Below are 23,750 nucleotides of genomic sequence, written 5' to 3'. Positions count from 1 at the left end.
ACCACCCTCCTGCTGGCACCTCTTCCTTCACTCATAAAAAGCAGAGTTAGCATTGACAATGTAGAGCCCTTGCTGCTTCACCTGGCCAGCATGACCAGGTGGGCTTCCATCAGCATGAGCGGAAGGACAACAAAACACTCACACAGAGAAGGCCCAGAGGCTTCTTTTTTGTTACTGCTACAAAGAATTTTGCCCTATGCTAACACCAGGAGACATCTAGCATATTGCTTTCCCTCCGAGTTGTTTCTTGAGACGGGGTCCTGCTTTTCCAAGAGACACCATATATTTGGAACCATCTGCAATTAGTGTCGTACATACAAACAGAGCTTGTACAATAGCTCTGTTATAATATCCAATTTTTAAACATGTTTAAAGAACAAATATTATACACCAAATGCTAGCGTGGTCACCTTGCTTGAACTAACTTTCGGTTGTTATTAGTGCTTAGCTACTTCTCTGACATTATCAACATGTATAAAATCTCTCATTGGGGAAATTAAAAAGTACTAAATGGCAGTGACTGAAAGAAACTTTGTTACTTTAAACCTTGCATTAAAATGACAAGGCAATCAAAGTTTGACAAGACAAGCTAATTAGTATGCCAGCGATGAAATGTGAAGGATCTCCAGGGGATTGGTTCTCGAAAGTTTTATGTCATTTATAGGGACTTTTTAAAGCAAATGTTGTCAGCTCTTGTGGTGAAATACACAACAGCTGAATTTCATTATCTTGATACATATTGAGGACTACATCCCTCCTCTGCTTTCCAGTCCTCTTCTCTTTCTCCCTAAATACTTGTGCTTATGAGTGGTTGTTCTCCCCATGAATTAAATCCTGGTAGAAAACAGTGCTAGAAGTATCAATAGTTTAAATGTTGTAAGTGGAATTTTCAAAGATTTGTAAAAATATCCCCCTTTCCTAGAGAGCTTCTACTTCTACATATCGTATGACAAAGATATATTTCCTCTACAGTAATCTAAAAAGTCAATTAGGTTTTTCTATGAAAGTGTTAATATATTTTGAAGTGCTGCATACTGCATAGTGTACCAAATACAGATAAACAGTAAAAGGTGAATACACAAATGTGTGTGTTTTTTCAAATGTTTAACAAGAACCGTGGACACTTCTATTTAAAGTGCTGCCTGCTTATTACATTGCTCTGTAATTATATCACTTTTCTTTCCTCAACACAGACTGAAGCTAATCAACTGTCACAGAATCAGAGTCTGCATCACATAAAAATACAAAATTCTCACCCTTAGGAAGGTGAACCATGCTAACTTTGCTAACGTGAAGCGACAGCTGTGACAGTATCTTCCCAAATGAGGAGCTCAGGCACACTGAAAGCTTGGAATATTAGGAAACAAACAATTAAAGTAATGTGCATTTAGCCTCAAAATAGTTTTACTAATGTATATATCATAATGAGACCTCAAATCTGCTTTTTTTTGGTTGTCAGAGGCATAAGAATGGTTTAACACCAAGGAGATTTCAAGAAATTCTCATTTCCAAATTTATCCAGATGACAAAATAGCAGTATTTTGGACTGGTGTGGAGGATGAAAATATCTGCCATAAGATTGCTCTTGGGCAGAGAGAGGAACTCAAGGATGGATGGAGCAAAGCAATCCTTGTCTGAGAGAGAGGGTCAGCTTGGGAGACAGAGGCCACATCACCAAGCAGCCTCTCCCAGCTGAAGGAATAAAACAAGCTGAAGTGTTGTCACTGAGAAACAGAAAGAGGTGTGAGTTTACCTAATTGCTGTGCTGAGCAGCACAGGTTTGGTCAGTGGAAGGGCAGAGTTTTACTCTACAGGGACTCTCATTATCCTGGTGAAAATACTGTAACACTTAGCAAGTCTAAGGCTGTTTGCATTAAGCAGGCTCAGTGAGAAGGACGCACAGAAAGGCCTTGCCTTCCTTCCCCATAAGCACATCCCTGGTGTCCACCTTCCCTTCCCTTTTGCTTAAGCTCTGTCAGCTTTTCTCAGCAATTAGGAAGCAAGGCAAATGGCTGTGATCTGTTTGAAGATGATCAGTCATATTTTAAGGCCCACGTGTGCAAGAGACTTTACAGTCGGAAGACATCATCTTAAACAATCTTTTTTCTTCCTCTCTTCCATTCTTTCTCCCTTTCTCTCTTTCTTTTCCATCCTTCCTTCCTTTCACAGAGGCAGAATTGCAAACCTAAGACATTTCAATTAGGATTACCCCAAGAACACAACACCCCACATACTAGAGAGCACATTCACATGTTGATGGCAAAAGTCATTCCTAACTGCAACAAAGCTGGCATTCTACTAAAATATGCAGGAACACATTTGTACAGAATAAACAATTCTTGTTCTTATTCACTAATGTTTGAGTTTCACGATACATACGATTACACATATGCTTTTCCATTCTCCTTCAATTTGCTTTCAAGTAAGAATTAAGAACAAAGGAAACAAACATGTTTTGAGGACTAAGGCTCCTATTTTTCTCACTTCTATGACATATGCATAAAACTTGTACATTTCTGAAGAACTAAGCTGTACACTAAAAGTCTCCAAGTAGAACATCACTTTTAAAAGGTCAATGCATTGAAAGTAAAATGAAAAGAAAAAGCAAAATTTAATAAGGGAAGGAAAAAAAACATCAAACACAAAAGGTTAATAATCTATCCTTTAAACAAAAAAGGCAATCTACTTTTTCTCATTAAAACCTGACACACAGCACTAACTGAGGAGATTATGTTGTGAAAACATGCTGCATCGCACGGTAATGCTTGATCGAGATCAGCAATCAGGAGCAAAAAGAAAGCACTGTTTCATGATTATAATAGCAAATTCTGGAAGACAACCAAATACATCATCTGGCAGCTCAACAGCTGTTACAGCTTGGTAGTAATACCTTGGCATTTGCTATAAGCTATAACTTGAAAAAACTGATTTCTCATCTGCCAGATACAAGAAAATGTCCTCCTTTTAACATTTCTGAAGTTTCTTTCATTAGACTACCCAGCTATCTAATCTTTTTTAATAATTATTTTACACATTTTTTATCCTTGCTGCTAAGTTAATTGGGCATCACTTCGATTTAAAAAAAAAAAAAAAAAAAAAGTTGGATGGAAAAAAATCAAATGCAACCTAGATAAAATAATGTACGTTCAGCAAATTCAATTTTGATGATACAGGACAGTAGATAGCATAGAGTATTCCTAATTGTCCTCCTTGTTCACATTCACAGTCATGATCAATTGGCCATGATTGTGCGTCATAACTTCCTGAAAAAGAGACATTTCCAAAATAAAGCTCAGTATCTCTCCAGGTGTTTTGTTCTTACTTAAGCCTTCTGTTTCCAAGTCAGAGGCAGTACACATGGATGTAGACTAAAATAATGATGCTGTGAATTTACAACACTTATCAAACCTTGTCTTTAAATTACTCCTGGGTATAGGGAAGGAAGAGGAAGAAAGAAGTCATTTACTGTCAATTTTGTAACAATATGAACTAGTCAAAGCATTTGTGTGTACAGTGGCACCCCAAAAAGATCAATTTTCTAAGCGCACAATATTTTGGCATTAAAGTAAATATGCATCATAACAAGAACTTGGACTACCTTTTAGAGTTTCCACTATTCTAGTTATTTTGGGGTTAAGTAAAAGCAATCCATCATAAATATTTTAGATTCTGGCATTCCACTTAGATTTTGAAGTGTCATAAACAATATCTCTCAGAAATCAATATTCATGCAGCACATCTATGGGGAAAAGAAACAACAAATACACAAAGGTGGAATAAGCTATCAAAGAGAATTCTACCTTCACGCCTAGTGCAGTTTTCTTGGCTTCTGCTTTTAATCTCGTTGCTCTTAACATAGGTCTGGTTTTCTTATAATCTTGCTTTCCTAGAGCAGAAAAACACATTTATTGAAAACGATGCCAAAAAAGATAAAGAATGTCAGCAATTATCTCAGTTTGAAAGTCAGCTCTCACATTTGCAAACATCTCACAGTTCAGCACTTTAAACAGAAGCCACGTTATAGGACAGGGGCCCAACCAGAAGAATAATGTTGCTAAACTCAGATGATGATAACAACAAACAGGAGCTGATAAATCAGTATAGAACCTATTACCTCAGAGAGACATCCAAATACACATACTGACCGCCATCCACTAGTGCAATGTTTATTAAATTGTTCAGTAAGCAGCAGACTGCAAGTAAGTAGATTAAAGGAGGATGACGTTTTACCCCTTGCTTTTCAATCAAAGCAAAATTTTCATTATAATTTTTGTTGGTTAGCCACCTCTAATGCATTTATAAATGTGTAATACGTGACATTACGGAGAACATAAATGTTTCATCATTCTGAACTGGAACATTATTTGTGAGCAGCAGAACTCAGAGACACGCAGGTCAATCCAAGTAAGCATTAATAAAACCATTGTTTCACACCATCTGTTTATAGAAATATGTTACACGGAAACTTCTAGAAGTGTCTTAGATGTGCTTTTAAAAAATTATGAGAACCACCTCTTACAGCCACTACAGTGTGCAGCAAAGTGCTTCAGGACTGAGTCCGTATGAAGTGAGTTCAGAGGAGGACATGAGAGTACTTAGAAATGGTATAAATCATTTAGCTCAATTTAATAATAAAGCATAAAATACTCGATACCTCTCAGGGATATTTTTGCTATTTAAAGGACGTTACCGCTGTATTGCACACTATTAACCATAGCCTCTCTAAGCTGCCAAAAGTCAAGGTACTGATGGAGTGAGAGAAGGAGGAAAAGAAAAAGGGTGAAGAAACAGCTGAGGGGGTAGAACCCTAGCATAACTCTTTCCTTTTTTTTCCCTCAGTGCATGCCTGAATTTTGTACTTTTTGTCTATTTTCGAACCTAACCTACATTGCTTATAGAAGAAATGCTATAGTATTTTTTTTCACCACTAGTTTTACATCTAGGTTTCATCATTATCACATTCAAATAATTTAACCTTCTGTATAGAGCTGTGCCCAGTATTTCTGTGCACGTAACACTCCCATTTAATCAGCTAGATGGGGGTCTTGCATTTATAAACAATAGAGCAAGCTTCAGACTGAGATATTACAGAGCAGTGGTGGAATTCTGCAACATCAGTTGGAAAAGAAAGATCTTCTCCAGTGATACCCTGGATTTACACATGTATCTTTGCCCACACTTTCTGTTTCATCTCTCTGCTCTTACTCAGTGCAGAGCTCCTCTCTGTGTAGCATATGCTGTTTGCTCTCATGGTCTAATCTGTCCTCAACCCTAGGGATTATACATTGCAAAAGTCTTCGTATTATCCGTTGGTCAGATATTATTCATTGAAGACCTGAAATAACTTAGAAAATACTCACTGACAAAAGGAAAAATAACTGAAATCATTTGAAAAAAGCATACATCCAAAGAGCCTTCTTAGAAAACGGAGTGAAGAAAAAATGACAAAATGACTATTTATGTCTTATGTTCCAATATATTCATCCAGTCAACATATCTCATTTACAGGAGGGGATGACTGCAGCATTATTCTTCAGAAGTGAATGCTATCTGATAATAGGATGCATCAGAGAGTTGAGTGCTGTAATAGTCCAAACAGTTATGGAGAGATTTGCAGTAACAACCAAAACAGCAAAGTCAAGACATGAAGCCAGACTGAAAGAGAATGCGTTCTCTCCACTAAAGTACTGCAGACGTACTTTTGCAATGAAATAGTTAAAGAGCTGTCAGAATTTCCATTATAAATGGCAGGAGTTTATAACTCATAAAAATTCACTCCAGGGTGAAATTTGGCATTAGATATACCCCAGCCTTGAATTTTTGTTTTGTTTTGTTTGTTTGGAGCCAACTTTCAATAAAATGATACAGCTGTTCTTACTTACTCATGAACAAACTATAGAAATTTATCCATTTGAGATGTTTTACGTACGACAAAAACTTTCATTTAGAAGTATAAAGCTGACAAGGACTAGGTTCAATTTCAGTTCTCATAATTCACATTTGCTGTTCTCCCGTCTGGAGCAAGTAAAGCAGGACAGTCAGAGGTTTCCCTTCCAGTGATGCAATGGCATTAGGTAATAAAAACTAGAAAGGACTGCAAGGCCCGTTAGGGATGAGAAAAAATAGTTAGATGCTGTCCCCCACCTACCTTTCCTCTCATTGCTCATTCTCCCTCCTTTTCTCCAAGGACTAACTGTGAAGGTTACTAGAGCAGAGGTAAATGCTGCACAGGAGAAAGTCTCCCAAAGAAATTAATCAGGAGTACCAAGCCTATTTCTAGCAAAGAGTAGCTGACTAGTGTGACTTCCCTCAGCTTCAAGCACTCTGGTACTGGTAACTGGTATTCCAGTTATGGTTAAAACCGGATTGTAATCTAGAGAATACTTCCAGATTTATACTAAATCTGACACAAACAACTACCCCAACCTTTATAATGAATAGGCTATTTAAATAATTACTCTGGAGCTGATGCTTCTCCAAATCAATGTACCTGTCATTAATCCTCCAGTCTTCTTTCAAATGCAAAAGCCAGAGAAAAAAAAAAAAAGGGAGAGAAACAGTCTGAGTCTACCAAGTGCAAAAGTTTAAAAAGGGCATCTGTGGAGTCCTTCCTAATGAAAACCAGATTTAGCAATTGCACTAAAGGACTTTTAAAACATATGAACTTTCTGAGGCCTTGGGAAAAACATCTGCAATACAGGACTATAAAGAACTCCGAAATGCAAAGCCCCAACCATGTGAACACTGATCATTACCACCTGGAACACAAGCAGAAATAACTAGTACTAGCTCCCTATGTTCTCTCTGAGCCTTCAAATTCAACCAGTTGGAGTACGTATATTCACACTTCCAATTTCTTACAATTTTATCTCACTTATCCTGAAAGCTTTGTACGTTTATCCATCAGAGTCCTCAGCTAAAGCTGTTTCTTCATCCTGGGAAGGGATCGTCAAAACCAGTTAAGATGGACTCAGCAAACAAAGCTCCATTTGTCTGCTGTACCTGATGTCTATTTAAGACAGTCACTGAGTTTTCCTGGGGGAACACAGGAAGGCAAGGAAAGAAGCCAAAATCATATCACTGGAAAATTTCCAGACCAAATCCTACTTTGTGTATTACCTAAGCAAAATCCTTTCCTTTTTTTTTTTTACTTTTTCTCACTGTCATTACCATCAATTCTTCATTTCGTCTGTCAAACTCAAGTACCAGCTCCCTTCCCTTCCCTTCCCTTCCCTTCCCTTCCCTTCCCTTCCCTTCCCTTCCCTTCCCTTCCCTTCCCTTCCCTTCCCTTCCCTTCCCTTCCCTTCCCTTCCCTTCCCTTCCCTTCCCTTCCCTTCCCTTCCCTTCCCTTCCCTTCCCTTCCCTTCCCTTCCCTTCCCTTCCCCTTCCCCTTCCCCTTCCCCTTCCCCTTCCCCTTCCCCTTTCCCTCCCCTGTTAATATCCCTGTTAATGCAAAACTTAAACTAAATAGCAGCTATGAGCTAGATAAGTTCATCAAGTTCTGGGTGACCTTTCCTATTTACTCTGCAGAACTGTGGTGACATTAATAGGTAGTATGTAAGACACTGTGCTTTGTATACATAACAAGCTCTGCAACACAAGGAACCAATAATGCAACATGTTGAACACTGTATTTTAAGAAAACTGACTGCATCTAAGATTTTGTTTAAAGATGCTGCCATTTACCATACAATCTGAACCTATATCATAACTTCTTAAAAAAAAATAATTAGATTCCTGACCTTTCTAGATGTCTATTCTGTCATTCTAACAATTGCTCATTACTGGATTTGAATAACTGACTAAAGACTGCCTCTCTGTCTTTCTTTCAATTCATCAGGCTTAAGCAGAAACAGGACTGCATCTTTGGCCTTTGTTGATACTGTTGTCCAAGCTTATTATCATATGAATATCTGGTTATTGTTTTATAAATGTTCACATTTCGGGAGCTCACTGCCTTCTTTTCTCTCAGTAGACTTTACAATATCCACCTTCATTATCATCATGCGGCAGCACTGCTCTTCGCCTGCATTTTCTACTTTAAAAATTAATGCACTGCTATTTTCTGAATACTGTACTGCGTAAGCTGCTTATGAGTACATTATGCTATCAAGCGAGCACATGCAGAAAAGCTTCCTAAACTGTTATTCTTTCAATGAAAATACAGCTGGTTCTGCTTCAAAGGCACTTCTTTTCACCTGCAAATGGACTTGCTCCTACACTTATTCCTCAATTCATTGTCTTTTATTTGTGTCTGCAAATCTTTAATTGCCTTTAATTAGAAAAAAGTAAATTCAGTGCTTTAATCTTGCAAATACATTCAATCATAATTCTGTCTGGGATGAATACCAAGTTCTATTCACTGACTGATCTTTATAACAAAGGTATATAAATTTATTGTCCGTTTATATAGACCACATCAATTAAGCCACAATGGAAAAACAAATAGGTAAGAGTCAAAATATTTGAAACGAGAAATGTGCAATCTAAATTTAATTACTCAGACAAATTATTTGAAGATGAGTTATTTACAGCATGCCAAAAAACCTGGCAGATAGTAAAATTTGCTAATCAACATTACAAATTTAAAATTCCTTTCAACACTTTCCGCATAATTCGTAGCAACCAACAAACTACTGTCTTGAATCTTTCTCTGTTAGTGTTATAATCAAAACATTAGTCAGATTTTTTCCACATAGCAGCAATCCATTTCACATGCTAGAAGTATTGTTTGAAGCACAATAAAACCACAACTCCTGGGTACATTTTAGTTACTGGTAGTTGTTTAACTAAAATATATTAATGTACCTCATGTTGAAACCCAGACTAAAAAGTATAAATATCTAATTAGAAACTAGAAAAACTAGAAACAGGCTGGGATAAGCTTTGCTGTCAAACTGGTAGTGTGAAATTGTACACCTAGTTAAGCTGAAATTAATGTTCTTGTTATTAATTTGAATTATTGAAGGTTCCAGGAGCCCCCAGTTAAATCCTACTGAGCAAACACAGAAGAATAAAATAGTCCTCTGGACTTTTTAGGGTTTCTATAGCCTGACTTGGAGCAGCCCCTTGATTTCTCCACTGTAACAAGTAGAATTCACACTATTCTCCACAATCTACAAGACACATTACAGTCATAAGATTTTTAGGAGCATGCCTACTGTAAGTCTCTTTGCGTCCCATAGAGAGACTTCTACAAAGAGTGAGTGGCAGCCACGTAAGACAACCAAAACTGCCCTATGGCAGTACCTATTTTACTGTTGATAACAGAGAGATAGTAGAGTTGTTCAGCACCCAGATCATGAGCTTTGGTTTAGCCTCTAAAGTTAGGTGTAACAAATCAAGTCCAAAGAGACTACATCTAAAGGAGAAGGAGAGAAACAGAAATGTCCCACATGTTTTTATTTGGGTGCCTGAGGCATTTCTAGACACGGACAAATTACCTTTTAAGTATTAGGTAGTACTAGTATTATTAGCTTAGGTATGACTAGTACCATACAGATCCACAGAGGAAATGCAAGCTTAGCTGATGGTTCCTAGTGAATTCCACTCATCATCAGCAATTCCATAACAGTTCCCAAGCCATTTAAGCTGTGTAATACAGAGACAATACAGAGACAATATTGTGCTGATTACTGTACCATAATTATTACAGTGCTTCATCAGAACTTTCCTTGTGTACCAGCTACGTTCCTTGGAGTTTCAAGCTACAGAATCATAGGATAATTAGGTTAGAAGGGATTTCTGGAGGTCATCTGGTCCAACCCTCCACTCACAACAAAGCCAGTTTCAAAAACAGATCCAGCTTGAAAGTTAATTCTGGTTGCTCAAGTCTTTGTCAAGCTAAATTCTGAATATTTCCCAAGGAGGAGATTCCAAAACCTCACTGATTAACCTTTTCCAACATTTTACCATTCCAATGGTAAGAACAGTTTTCTCCTCCTTAATTAGAATTTCCATGTTCTACCCTGAGCGTGTTGCATCTTGCATTCTTGAGAAAAGTTAGGCTTCGCCTTATATGAACACGTGCCAGCAATGTAACCTTGCTGCTAAAAAAGCTAACGGTACTTTGGGCTGCATTAGGCAAAATATCACTAATAGGTAAATGGAGATGATTCTGTCCCTCTATTTGGAACTGGTGAGCCCACATCAGGAGTTAGTGCTGTGCCTAATTCTGTCATCTCTAACACAAGAGAGACTCGAACATACTGAAGACAGTCCAGCGGAGAGCTATGAAGATGTTTAAGGGCCTGGAGCACCTCTCCTAAGAGGAGAGGCTGAGAGAGCTAGGCCTGCTCAGACGGGAGAATGGTACACTCAGGGGGATCTCATTCATAAATACCTGAGGAAAGGCTGCAGAGAGGACAGAGCCAGACTCTTTTTCAGGTCAGGTGACAATGGGCACAAACTGGAAAACAGAAGATTCCTACCGAGTGCCAGGCAGCACTGCTGTGCTGTGCAGATGCCAGAGAACTGGCACAGGTTTCCCTGAGAGGTTGTGGAATCTCCTCCTTGGAGATCTTCAGAATTTGGCTGTGCGTGGGTCTGTGTCCCCTGTCTGTGTGTCCCTGCTGGAGCAAGGCTTGGGCCAGGCAGACCTGAGAGTCCTGCCAGCCTCAGCCACTCTGAAATTCTGAGAAACAGAAACTAATAGAATTCAGTAATGGGCTGTAAAAGCAGTTAGTTTGTACTTTCAACAGTTCTATAATGTTATACTAGTTTACTTTTTAATGGGAGGGAATAAAATTTATTTTTTTTCCAACATGCTCTGGAACTCCTGAAAACCAGGCTTTCTCATACAACATTGCAGAATTTTTCTTTACTTGCCTTTACTAATGTCAGGAAGCTACGTGTCTGGCATGCAGAAGGAAGTGTTTTCTTAAGCACTCTGTAACATCACACAGCTCCATAGAGGAACCAGTTGCACCCATATCCTAAGATATGCATACCAAAGAGCACGTTTAAATCTCTGAGAGATCTTAAACCAGTGACTGCAATTCATTGAGTAACAGAATCTGAATTCAGTGGAACTCTAATCATACCTGACATCTACATTTTAAATATGCATGCATCATCTATAACATTACAACTTGGCAACTGGAAATAACTGTTGGTCTAGGATATTAAAGGAACCTCAGAAAACGAAATTTGAAAAAAAAATTCTGGCCCACCCTCAGTTAAAATCAGAGAGCACATCAATTATCAGCAGTAATGGTTAGGGTAATCTACCTTTGAGAATTGGTGCAAGAACTCTAGTATGCACGCATGAAAAACAAGACTAAGCCCTCAAGAATTTACTATTGTTTTTTTTTTGCTTTTAATATCACATGGACATATTCAAAGGCCATTCTTTTCCAGAGAAGCAGAAGACAGGCTTTCTTGTTTTTAATTGCTGTGATTACAAATGGAGGTTTTGGAGCCTTAGGTTAACAGGAACACTTTGTTATGTTTTAAGCATACTTAAGAACATGTCTGTAATCATAAAAAAGCATGAAAACCCCCCACAGTCGCTCTCTTTTTTATTCAGGTTTAATGGCAGCTCAAATCACTGACCATTTTTCAATCTTGAGAGACAGAACAGCTTGACACTAATAATACATTTGTAAAGGACACATCATCATTTAACACAACATTAAGTGCTCAGGGACAACTTTTTACTGTAGACACAATGTGCTCTAAGCTCAGGGTTGACATTTAATGCTACAAAGATAATCCAACCAGTTATTCATGAGGGGTAAATTAATTTTCAAGCAACTATGTTTCAGCTCTAAGCCAACTAGAAGGACGCATTAAAATGAATAAGTTTCTTCTGCAAAATTAAAAAAATGCCTGCAAGATTAAAATAATAATAATAATAACCAAAATATAAAGCATCCTTAAGTATGCCAAAATATAAGCATTTAATTATTGTTATCTTTCCTTGACTCCAGAACTCAAGTCTGGTAATATTTGTTACGTATAACATTCTGACAGGAAACAAAATCCTTCAGAAAATTTTCTATGAGTTGCCATGAAAAGCTGTAATTCATTAAAGAAACATTTTACATTTAAAGTTTCTACTAGGCATAGGTTGTTTGTAACAGACAATTAAAAGGATTTGAATTAGTGCCTTTTCAGAGACTTGTTTCAAGGAATCTTTCAAAAAATATATTAACAATATAGAAAAAATTTCAGAAAATAGATTGTCAATAATGAAAAAAGCATATCTTAAATCAGTTAATGCAACAGTGAAATTTCATTATTTTCAACACCTGTGGAACACAATTAATTGCAAGATCATAAAAAAAAGTATGAAGAACAGCAGTAAAAATATTCATGCTTACTAGACACTGCTCGATGAGCATTTTTCTTCACATATTTCAAAATTACCTTTTAAAAACTTTTGTTCAAGCCCAACATATACATGCCAGCAGGCACTAAAAAGTAATAGCTCCATCTAAAAGGGAGTATCTTAAATGATGACAGTTCTTCAATTAACCTTTCCAAGAATCTCTTTAACATTTCATACTCAAACAGACAACTACAAGAAACATTAAATACCTTTCTTAAAAAGAAATTAACACAATTAATTTGAAACAGATCACTGAGTGCTCCACTTCTCCTCCATCTACATAATATATACATGCATGAATGTGCCCATGTAGTTTAGAGCAATTTTTTGTTACTTTGCTATTGAGCAACTTCCAGCATTCACACTTTCTTATAAACAATTATGTTTTAATATAAATTCTGAAACTGAGGAAATAAAAAACAAATTTGACTGCATAGGAGTGAAATACTACATTAATGTAAGTACAAGCTATAGCTTTCTATCAAAAATTTGATTACACTTGGAAAGGATTTGATTTTTTTTGGACAATGGAAACTATCATACTCTTTCTTGGATGATAAAAGGTGTGAAAAAGGCAGCTCAGTGCATGGCACTAGGGCCGTACTGCTCACAAAGAGCCTTTCTGCCTTTTTGAGACAGGCTGAACCTGGCTCCAACTTGGCTTACACTGATTTTATTAACTTTGCTGGCTGCAAGCAGAGGAAAATGTAATATACCTTGAAATAAGTGGAAACAGACACATGGATTCTTGGTCAAATCTTCCTAGGCAGACGGACAGAGCATGCAGCACGGTCACTCCAGAACTGCACAAGCTCTGTGTCTGTTCTTCTGCTCTTTGGAATCTCAATCTCTTGCAGTTTCAGACTTTAATATATGCTATTCAAAGGTAAAGTCATAGTTCATTTAATAGATAAAAATCTAAGCAGAGGAGGATCCACCAGTAGAAAATGTGTAGCAAAGGTGAGAGAGTGTCATTATCACCACAGATTCTGATAATATTTGGAAGAACATCTAAGAATCATGACAGACTAACTACAGAATCACAGAAGAAAGAGTCTAGAGGAGACCTTGAAAAGTTACTTTGTTTGTCCCTGCCCTAAGAGACCATGAAGTTTACCTACATAATTCTTGATGGATTTTTGTCTACGTAGTTCTTAACATCGCTAAAAAAAAATGGGACTGTACCCTAGCTTTCCCTTAGTGCTTCACAAGCTTTATCATTACAGGTTTCTTCAGGTCCAATGTCTAATTTAAATGTCCCTTAACGAACTGTTAAAGCATTACTTTTCATCATATCCACCATGAACTCAGAAGTCAGTTGATTTTATCACTTGCTTCATTGCATAAAGCTTTTGTAGACTTAATGACTGTTATTGTATCTCTCAAGTCTTCTGTTCTAAAGATTGAAAAACACCAGTTCCTAAGTCCTCTCTGGGTCCCAGTTGCTCTCCTCTGGATTTTTCCTCTGATCTTTGTGCAATATTGCTAGATTCTCTACCTAGGATGGGACCAACCCTGGATAAATGTTGGATGCCACAACATTAGAAGGACATAAGAGAGCATCCAAAGGAGGGCAATAGAGATGGGGAAAATCTGGAGGGCAGGATGTATGAGGAGCACTGAGGACCCTTGGTTTGTGCAGCCCTGAGGAGAAAACTCACAGTGACTGCAGTTAGGGTAAAAAACATAACCCATCAGTCTCACCTCCGTGCCAGGAAAGATCATGGAACAGATCCTCCTGGAAGCAATGCTAGGGCACATGGAGGACAAGGAAGTGATATGGGAGAACCAGCATGGCTTCACCAAGGGTGAATCCTGTTTGACCAACCTGGTGGCCTTCTATGATCCTGCTCATGACTGCATCAACGGACAAGGGAAGAGCCACTGATGTCATCTATCTCAACTTCAGTAAGGCCTTTGACATGGTACCCCATAACATCCTTCTCTCCACAATGGGAAGATATGGATTTGATGGATGGACTGTTCAATGGATGAAGAACTGGCTGCAGGATTGAGTCCAGAGAATGGTGGTCAATGGCTCAATGTCTGGATGGAGACTGGGCACAAGTGGTGTTCCCCAGTGGTCAGTGCTGGGGCTGATACTCTTTAGTATCTTCATCAGAGACTTTGACTGTGGGGTCGAGTGCACCCTCAGCAAGTTTGCTGATGACACCAACCTGTGGGGTGTGGTAGACACACAAGAGGGATGGGATGCCCAGGTGAACCTCATGAAGTTCAACAAATCCAACTGCAAGGTCTTACATCTGAGTCAAGGTAGCACTACCAACACAAACTGGAGGGTGAAAGGACTGACGACAGCCCTGCCAAAAAATGAGGGTAACGGTGGATTGCAAGCTTGATGTGAGCCAGCAATGTGCCCCCATAACCCAGAAAACCAACTGCATCCTGGGCTGCATCAAAAAATGCATGACCAACAGGTCAAGGGAGGTGATCCCATCCCCCTGTTCTGCAGTGGTGAGGCCCCTCCTAGAGCACTGCATCTAGATGTGGTTCTCAATACAGTAGAAACATAGACCTGTTGGAGCATATCCAGAGGACCTCAAAAGCAAACCATTGAATGGAACAACTGTCCTATGAGGACAGGCTGAGAGAGCTGGGGCTGTTCAGCCTGGAGAAAAGAAGGTGACCTGATAGTGGCCTTTCAGTATTTAAAGAGGAGCTACAGGAAAGAAGGGGACAGATGCTTTAGCAGGGTCCATGGTGACAAAACAAGGGGAAATGGCTTCAAGTTCAAGGAGGGTAGATTTAGGTTAGGAAAAAATCTTTTACAGTGAGGGTTCTGAGACACTTGAACAGGTTACCTAGTGTTCTGCTTGATGTCCTGTCCTTTGAGACTTTCAAGATGAGGTTGGACAAGATCATGGGCAATCTGATCTAGCTAGTGGTGTTCCTATTCATTGCAGGGGAGTTGGACTATATGGCCTTCAGAGGTCCCTCCCAACTCTAAGAATTCTATGATTCTATGATTCTATATTCACATATCTCTATTTATCAGAACAAATGGTCAAAAAGACTTGAAAGAGTCAAAGTGTATGACACCTGTTCCTCTTCTGTAAGATTTGCTTCTCTGTCACAGAAGAAAATCAGATTGGTCTGACAAACTACATCGGCTGTTACTTTCCTTCTCATTGTACTGTAGGTGCTTACAAAACACTATGTGTCCCTGTCCTGAAGGGTGTGAAAGATGAGGCAACTGCATTCAATAATTTATGAATATTATATGTCCCATCTGTTTGACTGCTATTGTGATGCTGGCTGTATAATTACTGCAGGTTAGCTCCAGTAAGAGCTAGCCCATCCATACGCAGGAGGGTGGAAAACTACTGCTAATAGTTATCTACCAAGAGCATTTAAAGATAATAAAGGAAAATATGGAGACTGATGACCAAGTCACTCAATTCAGCTGTCCACAGTAAAATAAAACATATCCATATTACAGATCCTCCACAAAACATCTCTGTTCTCCTCACTCTCATGACTACATAGCCAGAGATTCCTCCCAATGTCTTACATAAAGTTACATAATTTTGAATTTTACATAAAACAAGAGTGATTGAGGTCACAGTAGAAGTTAAAGATTCCGTATTGTGGACTTTCCCCTTGCCCCCCTCAAAAAAACCAACCACCAATACGTATGTAAATGATTCTGAGATCCCAATTCAAAGGAAAGCAATATTCCATTCCTTCTTTCCCCACTGAAGAAAATCTGTTCAACACTCTAAACCAGAAAGAAACATCCAGATCACGACTCTGGCAATAAGTTTAACCTTGGAACATGTGAACAGGATCAAAGAAACCACTGCCTAAAAATTGTTTTCAACACTGGTAATTTGAAATTTACTCCCAGTTATTCTGGTGTATATCAAGCTAGTGTCAGATGACATTGGTGAATCACTTACTAGAGTGGTTGCTGAATAAGCACTGCAACATCACCACACACTTGTAACATCAAACCATTCGCACAAAGGGTCAGTGGTGCTTCAAAAGGTCAGCAGTGTTTTTCTCTCCTGCTATAGTTAACTCCTCACTACCTGACATGCTCAACCTTACCAGCTGATTGTGTCCTGTCCTTGGGGGACATCGCAGTGAGACTGGGGCACCACATGGATCCGGAGTCACCCCTTTACCCCATGCCCTTGCCTCTTTCACAAGCACCCTCATAGGAGCCACAGACCTCCCTCAGCCATGCCTGACCAGACATTTGCTTACAGGAGAGATGGGGATGGAGATCAATAATAGGAAGGACATAATCTGTCACCCACAGCTTCCTTTCCCCCAGCTGGAACAGAAATGGCTTGGAGTGGCACAGAAAACCCAGTAACTTGGGGAACAGATCAGGTCATCTGATGAAGAGTACAGGAATCTATTGAAGATACCACAGTTACATCCTTGCCTAATTTAGTTTTAGTTTTTGTTTCTCACACACAATATTTGAGCAGTATTAATACATTAAGCCACCATTCAATCATATTTCTGATTTTACCAAAAGCAAAAAAGCCTTGTGGCAAACAAATAACTTTGTAAAGAAAGTCACATTACGGGCCAGGAACGGAGATTCAGAGACTATGCAGCTAAGGAGACGATGCTCTCTAATCCCTGCTTGGTGGAAATCTCTTTTAAACTTAGCTTGTGCCTTGGTTGCACGATTAAAAGCATTCTTTGCTTCAGACTGACTCACTGTTAACTCATCACTTGTCACAACCTGATAAAGAAAAGCTTCCCATTTCTAAACCAAACAATATCTGGATTTGGAGGCAGAACTTGTGGGTAATGGATTAAATTTAGAGATTTAGTTCAAGATTCATGGATTTTACATAAGAGAGGAGAAGCTGCAAGGTCAGAAAGAGACATTCTATGAACACTCACAGCCAGATCATACACCAAGGACAACGACCCAGCCTATAAAGGGACAGAATGGAGAAAGGAACTAAAGGCATCTGAGTGAAGAGACTTGCACAAGATCAGGCACCAGAACACTGTCTTACTCTTGATCCACTGTCTTATCCAGTGGATAATTCTTTTCTCAGAATTGAAAATAAATTGGATGCTGTCTGCCAAGATGCAGTAATTCCTAACTAGTAAGTCATATCATTCTGGACCAGCTGTATATTACAAGACCATCCCAAAATACAAGTTGCAATTTATTAATTCTGCCTAAGAAAAAGGTTTTCCAGTAATACTGTCAGCATTTGCAGTTCTCACTTCAGTGAAGCATACAGCAAACGATGCTTTGTCAGACCTATATATCACTGTCACTCCAGGAGTCAACGCACTGACAGTCTTAGCAGAGGTGGATGTTACAGGATACCGTGAAAGTGATTATGTAAGATGGAAAAGCAGGTTTTTGGAGTCTCACTCCAGCAATGCAGAAATCAGAAGCTTTTAATGGAATTAGTGGAAAAGGGAACATCTCTTGTATATATCACCATTATCCCCTGGGATCCTAAAATTACTTGTGAGGAATAATCTCTCCAACTCACTCATAATTTTAGCACTCGTAAAAACTACGTATCTTCAGTTCACCCATAATTTAAAATTCTTCCCTTCAACAGAAATATCACCTGACAGGTCTTAACTTAAAGTGAATGACAGCAATAGCAGCTTACTTATAAGTGTAAAGGAAATGCATATTTATGAGCACCCAGAGTAATGGTTTACGGACTTCAGAACTAAAAGTGTAATAACGTCTCAAAGGCATATTAGGAGGCATAATTTTACCTTCCAAAGCCAAACCGGGCTATAGACAGTGATGAGATCCATCTCTCACAACTAAAGTTTGCTAATACAGAACGAAAAGGTAGAGAAGTCTGGCTGACTTTTATTTTTATTTTTCGAGACTTACTATTCCAACCTTTTCATTTCCCTTCACGAAATCTTGTGGGAGAGGAACTATAGGTTAGTGTGCAGTGTATTAAAACATGTAAAAACAATGGCATGTTATTCCTGTCTTATAGGAGAATATCTTCTATCTGTTTACAAACACTGCAGTCCTTGATATATGCAACAGATAGATTTTACTTCACACCTTCTCTTCAGGCATAAAAATTCGTCAATTAACTGAAATTATTCAACTGTATTTTTTCCAATCATTTTGCCATCAGAGTGATGTTAATGAGTTTATCTGAAAACTTTTGATTTCGTTTCATCATTATCAGCAGAATCAGCCTTCTGTTGAGCTTTTCACGAGTCAAGTCTGTTTCAACAATGGTTTTATTTTGAACCTGACTACACTATGAACAATTTAAATAGTGAAAGGCATCTGTGAGGCCAGTTTATTCAAAGAAGCAAAGCATCATATTTTTCAAAAACTTGATTCCATAGGAAGATCTTTTGTATGTCGTCCTTTGTAGGAAACATAAAAGCTGGAATGAGAGCTGAGGAAAAGAGCGTACTGTCTGGAAAAGTATTGTGTTAGAGCAGATAAAGCATGAAGCTGCTTCCCACTCCTGGATCTTCCATAAAATTATTGTATAACCCTGGGAAATCTTTATGCCTTGCAAGACTTTGGTACTCATCAAAATCACTGAGATTCTGATGTAGTAGTGTAATAGGAGTGAAGAGCACTTAGGACTGTTATCTATTAGGGATGATTCTCCGATGGCCTATATTAATTTATTTTAAAATATTTTAAAATTACATTTACAAATATAATGAGAAACAATTAAAATATACCTGAAAAAGTAACGAAATCTTCTACTGACCCTTAAAGTCAATTTCTTATTCATTAAGAATGCATGATAAATATTTATAAGCCCGTGCACAAAGCAATTTCAGTTTCTGGAATTAAAAGCATACAAAAATACTCTAAATTGGAGAGAAAATTAACTTTTAGCTATGCTTGCTTCCTCTAAAACTCTTAATATTGACAGTGGTCTCATCACAAAGGTTCTATAGAACTACCCCTCCCTCTCTTTTTCTTTACTGAATAAGTCCCCTCATGTAGAGTCACCCGTCTAGTGGGTGACACAGGATGCAGAATTTCACTGCACCACCATTACCTACCACCCAGCAACTCTATTCATATGTCTTTTCAGGGTTAGTCCTGACATGCAGCATCAGCAGAGACTCCTTCACTTCCCATGACAGGGTGCTCCCTACAGAGAGGACAAGGCACTGCTCAAGACAGATGAAAGAGGTTATTTGTAAAGTACCAGAACAGTTCTCTATTAACATTCCTCCTCTGATTGATTCTTTAAACATACCAGTAGGGACACATTTATTATACATAGCATGCAGAGTGAGAAACAGTCAATGCATTTTTTTTTTTTTTTTTTATAGTCATTTTTCAGTTCCTCACAGTTTAGAGGTTTGTCTCACACTCAGAGTGAATTGTTTTTGTGAACATCTTGTTTCATAGATAGATACAGATACACAGAAGAAAACAAAGCCACACACCCTCCCCATGGCCTGTTTTTGAACAGTTCAGTTCTTCAGAAGAAAAGAGACACAACTTCACTTTCAGTAACAATGCAATCCTTATGACAGACATGCTTTTCCTAGGCCGAGGGAAAAGCCAGTGGATCTGATTATGCCAGGCTGTAAGAGTTTAGCAAAGCAATTTTGCATAAGCCAAATTGAGGCCACTAAATTATTAAAATTACTGCAACTAAAATTTGATTCAAACACACGTGAAATGGAGATTTTCATCGAATTAACTCCTACTTCTCTTGGTGCAAAATCCAAAGGCTTGTCAGAAATACAACGCTAATTTTATGCTCATGCTCTCACCACTATAAAAGGACTACAAAATGTGGCAAAAGGATTCAGTGGCAATTCACTCAGTGGTGTGCTTTATTTTCTATTGTTTTGTTTTTCCCACAGAAATAACACAGAAAAAAATCATTAGCTACTCACCTAACTGTATTTTTAATACAGATAGATACTAACAAGTGCAAAAGCAAGCACTGAAAAGTCAAGGAATAAACATAAATTTGTCTGCTTCTAACACAAACCAGAACACAGAATGCCATTTTATGATAACGTATGCTGTTCAGAAGCCCCTTCCTCTCTCAGTAACTAAGTAAATATGAATGATAAGACTCATTGATCAAGTCATGTGATGTGCAGTAAATGAGGCAAGGGATCAATGGAAGATGACAAATGTCTTTATGGTTAGGATAACAGATGAGGACCAGAACGTCTCTTCCTCTCTCAGGCACATGTTTTGTGTATCACCTTGTATAAGATATTTACATACTAGTGCAGTCTTCCTTCTTCTTTGCTAGTAGAAGCACAGAGATTTTACAAAGCAAAACATGACAACAGCCTTCCCTCCCTACTCTGAGGCCAACATCCTCTTCCTCCATCAAACAGCAGCCCTATCTGATATGTTAGTGACCAACAGATCAAGCAAATACGTGCACCTTAATCTTTTCCTACTCCAGGGATTTACCCAACTATAATCTGTTTCAGTCAATAATATCTACCTACTCTAGACATATGAGAAGTTTTGCAGCGTCTCGTATTACTGGTGTGCAGTTCCATGATCAGAGTAATCTTATGCTGAAGATTTCAGCAATGTTTAGTGCTGCACACCCACATGAATTTCATTTAAAATGTGATTAACTAGGTCAAAATTATTCTTGGGAAACAGCCGATTTTGCATATGCTGTTCAATAAATAAATTGATGATTTTAATTCAGAAGGAAAACTCCATTTAAAAAAGGACTTTAGTCAATAACGTAAGCAATGAATATATAAATGCCTTTGTATTGCCATGCCCTTATTCTACAACCTTCAGAGTCTTTCCAAACTCTTTCTATTTACTTACCGAAAGAAATAAATTCTCAGCTTCCTTAAGAACTTACAAATACTATCTGCTTCTCTCTTCTGTCCCCTTGGAGATGAGCTATTTGCTATAAGTATTTAGTATAAACCATTTTTTTTTGTCTCCCGCTGACATTCTGTGATGACAAGAATGCCTGAGTCACATCCTATTCCTGCAGTGGGACATGACACAACGGCTAGGGCCAAGGGGTAACATACAGAAGGCTAGTCAAAGATGTAGCTTGGGACTTACCAAGAAACTGCATACTGTAATGACTAATAGACTCAGTCTCTCTCTCTCAACACTGCCCTTCTATAAAATAAAGTACAAAAGAAGCAGCAACAGCAAATGCACCCAGTAGCTATTAAAAAAATAAACAACAATCGGTAAAGATGATGCTGTGGAGATGCTTTAATAGTTTCACTAGATTATGTTGAGAGTACAAGCACTAAAAATAAAAGGTAATGATTCCACAGAAATGTGTCCTTTTCCTTCGTTTCTCTTTTTCCATACCAGATTTTCAGCATAAATTTCATATTCGCTCCAACAAGGAGAAAAAAAGCTTGTGAAATTCAAGATTATCTTTGCAGAAATTTTGATTTTGGTTAAAATAACCAGTATTAATTTTTCCATAAGTTAAACTACAGGCAGAAAATTATGGTAATCCTTCCAAATGCATTTTCTAGCTATAAATATCTCAGAAAGCTGCTCCACTTCACAGTAAAACTTTGTCCATATGGAACATATGACTAGAAAGGACTTTGTGAACTAAAGAAATCCAGTACTATGTTACTGAAAGTACTCATATCATTCAATCTTGTTCCAAACTGATCATAGGAAACGATCAGTTAGAAAAAAATCTAGAGTTTTTGTTTGGTTGCTTTGGTTGTCCAAGTAGGAAATCAATCAAGAACTTCAGTCTTCTGTTGCCTTATGATTTCTAGCTGTATTTCTTTATGGAAAATTTATATTCATTATAGACTGAGTACATACAGACTTGTCTTCTCCTAGTGTTTACTCCCAAAGCATTCACTGCGAGTAACCATATTTGTTTCAGCTTGTGTTTGGCTAGGCTAAGCGTGTTAACTTAAAAACTGGTTTTATTTTCTTGGTCACCCTAGTAGGTCTTCCAGCACCTCTCTTTATTTCAATTCAATGTGGATGAGCAAAACAGTATTCAATACTTCAAATGCACCACCACCAGTGTCCTATCCAATAGCTTCAACGGTTCTTTTCTCTACTTTAAATAAACATGCCGCATCATGAGCTTTTTATCTGTTCAAGAGAAGGAGGGTAGCAGGCGGCTCTGAGAATGTTTTCTGTGCTGACTTTATGCCAGCACCATTCTAAGTAAATAGCCCCTGTGTTTTAGAAGCAAACAAGAATAATCACAGAGCATGTCAGAATGTCAGTTTGGAGGGCACCTCTGCTACAGCTAACAGTTCAAAGTCAGGCTTTATTAAGCTAGTTCTTGTGGATAAGGCCATTACATGTGCTGAAAAAACTCCAAAGATGGAAATTCCACATCTTGTCTGAGCAATGTCTACCAGCATTCAGCTTCCTTTATCACAAAACTTTTCCAAAATTATTACTAAGTTATCAACATGCACATTTCTTTGACACTATTGTGATAACAGACAATAAACAAATAGTCGAGCAACATAACAAGCCTTTCCAGTCTCTTCACACTCGTGGACCAGATTTTCCTCTCACTTACAAGGAAGAACATCTGAAATAACTTTCCTCAGTTCAGTAGTTCAATATCTGTCCCAAACTTCCATCACAGTAAAATCCAGCCCTCTAACCATGGCCTCTTGACTGCTGAAAGTGTTTCTCTTTCATCTAAAAAACTGCTTAAAAAGTATTTGGATAAAGCAAAAGGGGAAGACGATTCTTCACAAACTGTTTTTCTTTTAGCCTTCGTCCACAGTCAAACATTTTATTCTCCCTCTCTGAAGGGAACATAAAATCACTTCCCTTTTTGACCCTTTCCTGATGATTACTCATTAGAATTTGATAGCTTTCTCTGAAGAAACACAACAGGTCAAATTTGCTTTTTCCATTAAGCTATTTGGGCAAGAAATCTTCCCCATAATATATGCTACGTGGTCTGTGGCTTTCCAAGCTCCCTATCAAGATACAGAGCCTCCTCTGCTGCAGACAGGAGTCTGATTTTCTTGTACTTCTACCAATTATTTCCATCTGGTATTATACTTAACAGGTTGAATTTCGGAGACGCTTCACACTATGAAGTATGTTAAGGACTGTAACTTCAGTTCTATTTGATCTGCAATTTATTCAATGTTTCTGCCTGTACACTTCATTCTAGTTTGTACTGTTCCTATCTATTCCAGAAAAGACACATATGACTGTAGTTTAGCTTTTCTGGAAAAGTATTTCTTCAGAGATAATCTCACTAATCATTTCATTCTGTTTCTTTTTCATCTGTACTATACCTGAACATTATGAAATATCTTTAATATCTAATTAAATTATTAATTAGATTAGATTAGATTAGATAATTAATCTAATTAATATCTTTAATATCTTCAATATCTTTATTGATGACCTCGATGAGGGCATCGAGTGCACCCTCAGTAAATTCGCAGATGACACTAAATTGGCTGGAAG

The 23,750-nt window shown here is 38.0% G+C and overlaps 2 protein-coding genes across 2 annotated transcripts in view; both read right to left on the bottom strand.

Annotated features, from left to right (window-relative positions):
- RBM12B (RNA binding motif protein 12B) overlaps positions 1–23,750 on the bottom strand; it is a 1,112,412-nt gene that overhangs the window by 765,055 nt on the left and 323,607 nt on the right. The window lies entirely within an intron of this gene.
- The window catches only part of TRIQK (triple QxxK/R motif containing), a 62,737-nt gene that overhangs the window by 10,482 nt on the left and 28,505 nt on the right, over positions 1–23,750 (bottom strand). Inside the window, exon 4 of the mRNA XM_048939581.1 lies at positions 3,801–3,886. Coding sequence (XP_048795538.1) covers positions 3,801–3,886 — 86 coding nt within the window. The remainder of the gene's footprint in view (positions 1–3,800; positions 3,887–23,750) is intronic.

This window comes from Lagopus muta, chromosome 3, assembly GCF_023343835.1.
Source record: "Lagopus muta isolate bLagMut1 chromosome 3, bLagMut1 primary, whole genome shotgun sequence".
In the NCBI taxonomy this organism is placed as follows: domain Eukaryota; kingdom Metazoa; phylum Chordata; class Aves; order Galliformes; family Phasianidae; genus Lagopus; species Lagopus muta.
The sequence above is the reverse complement of the archived record's forward strand: the minus strand, read 5'-3'. Positions and strand labels throughout refer to the sequence as shown.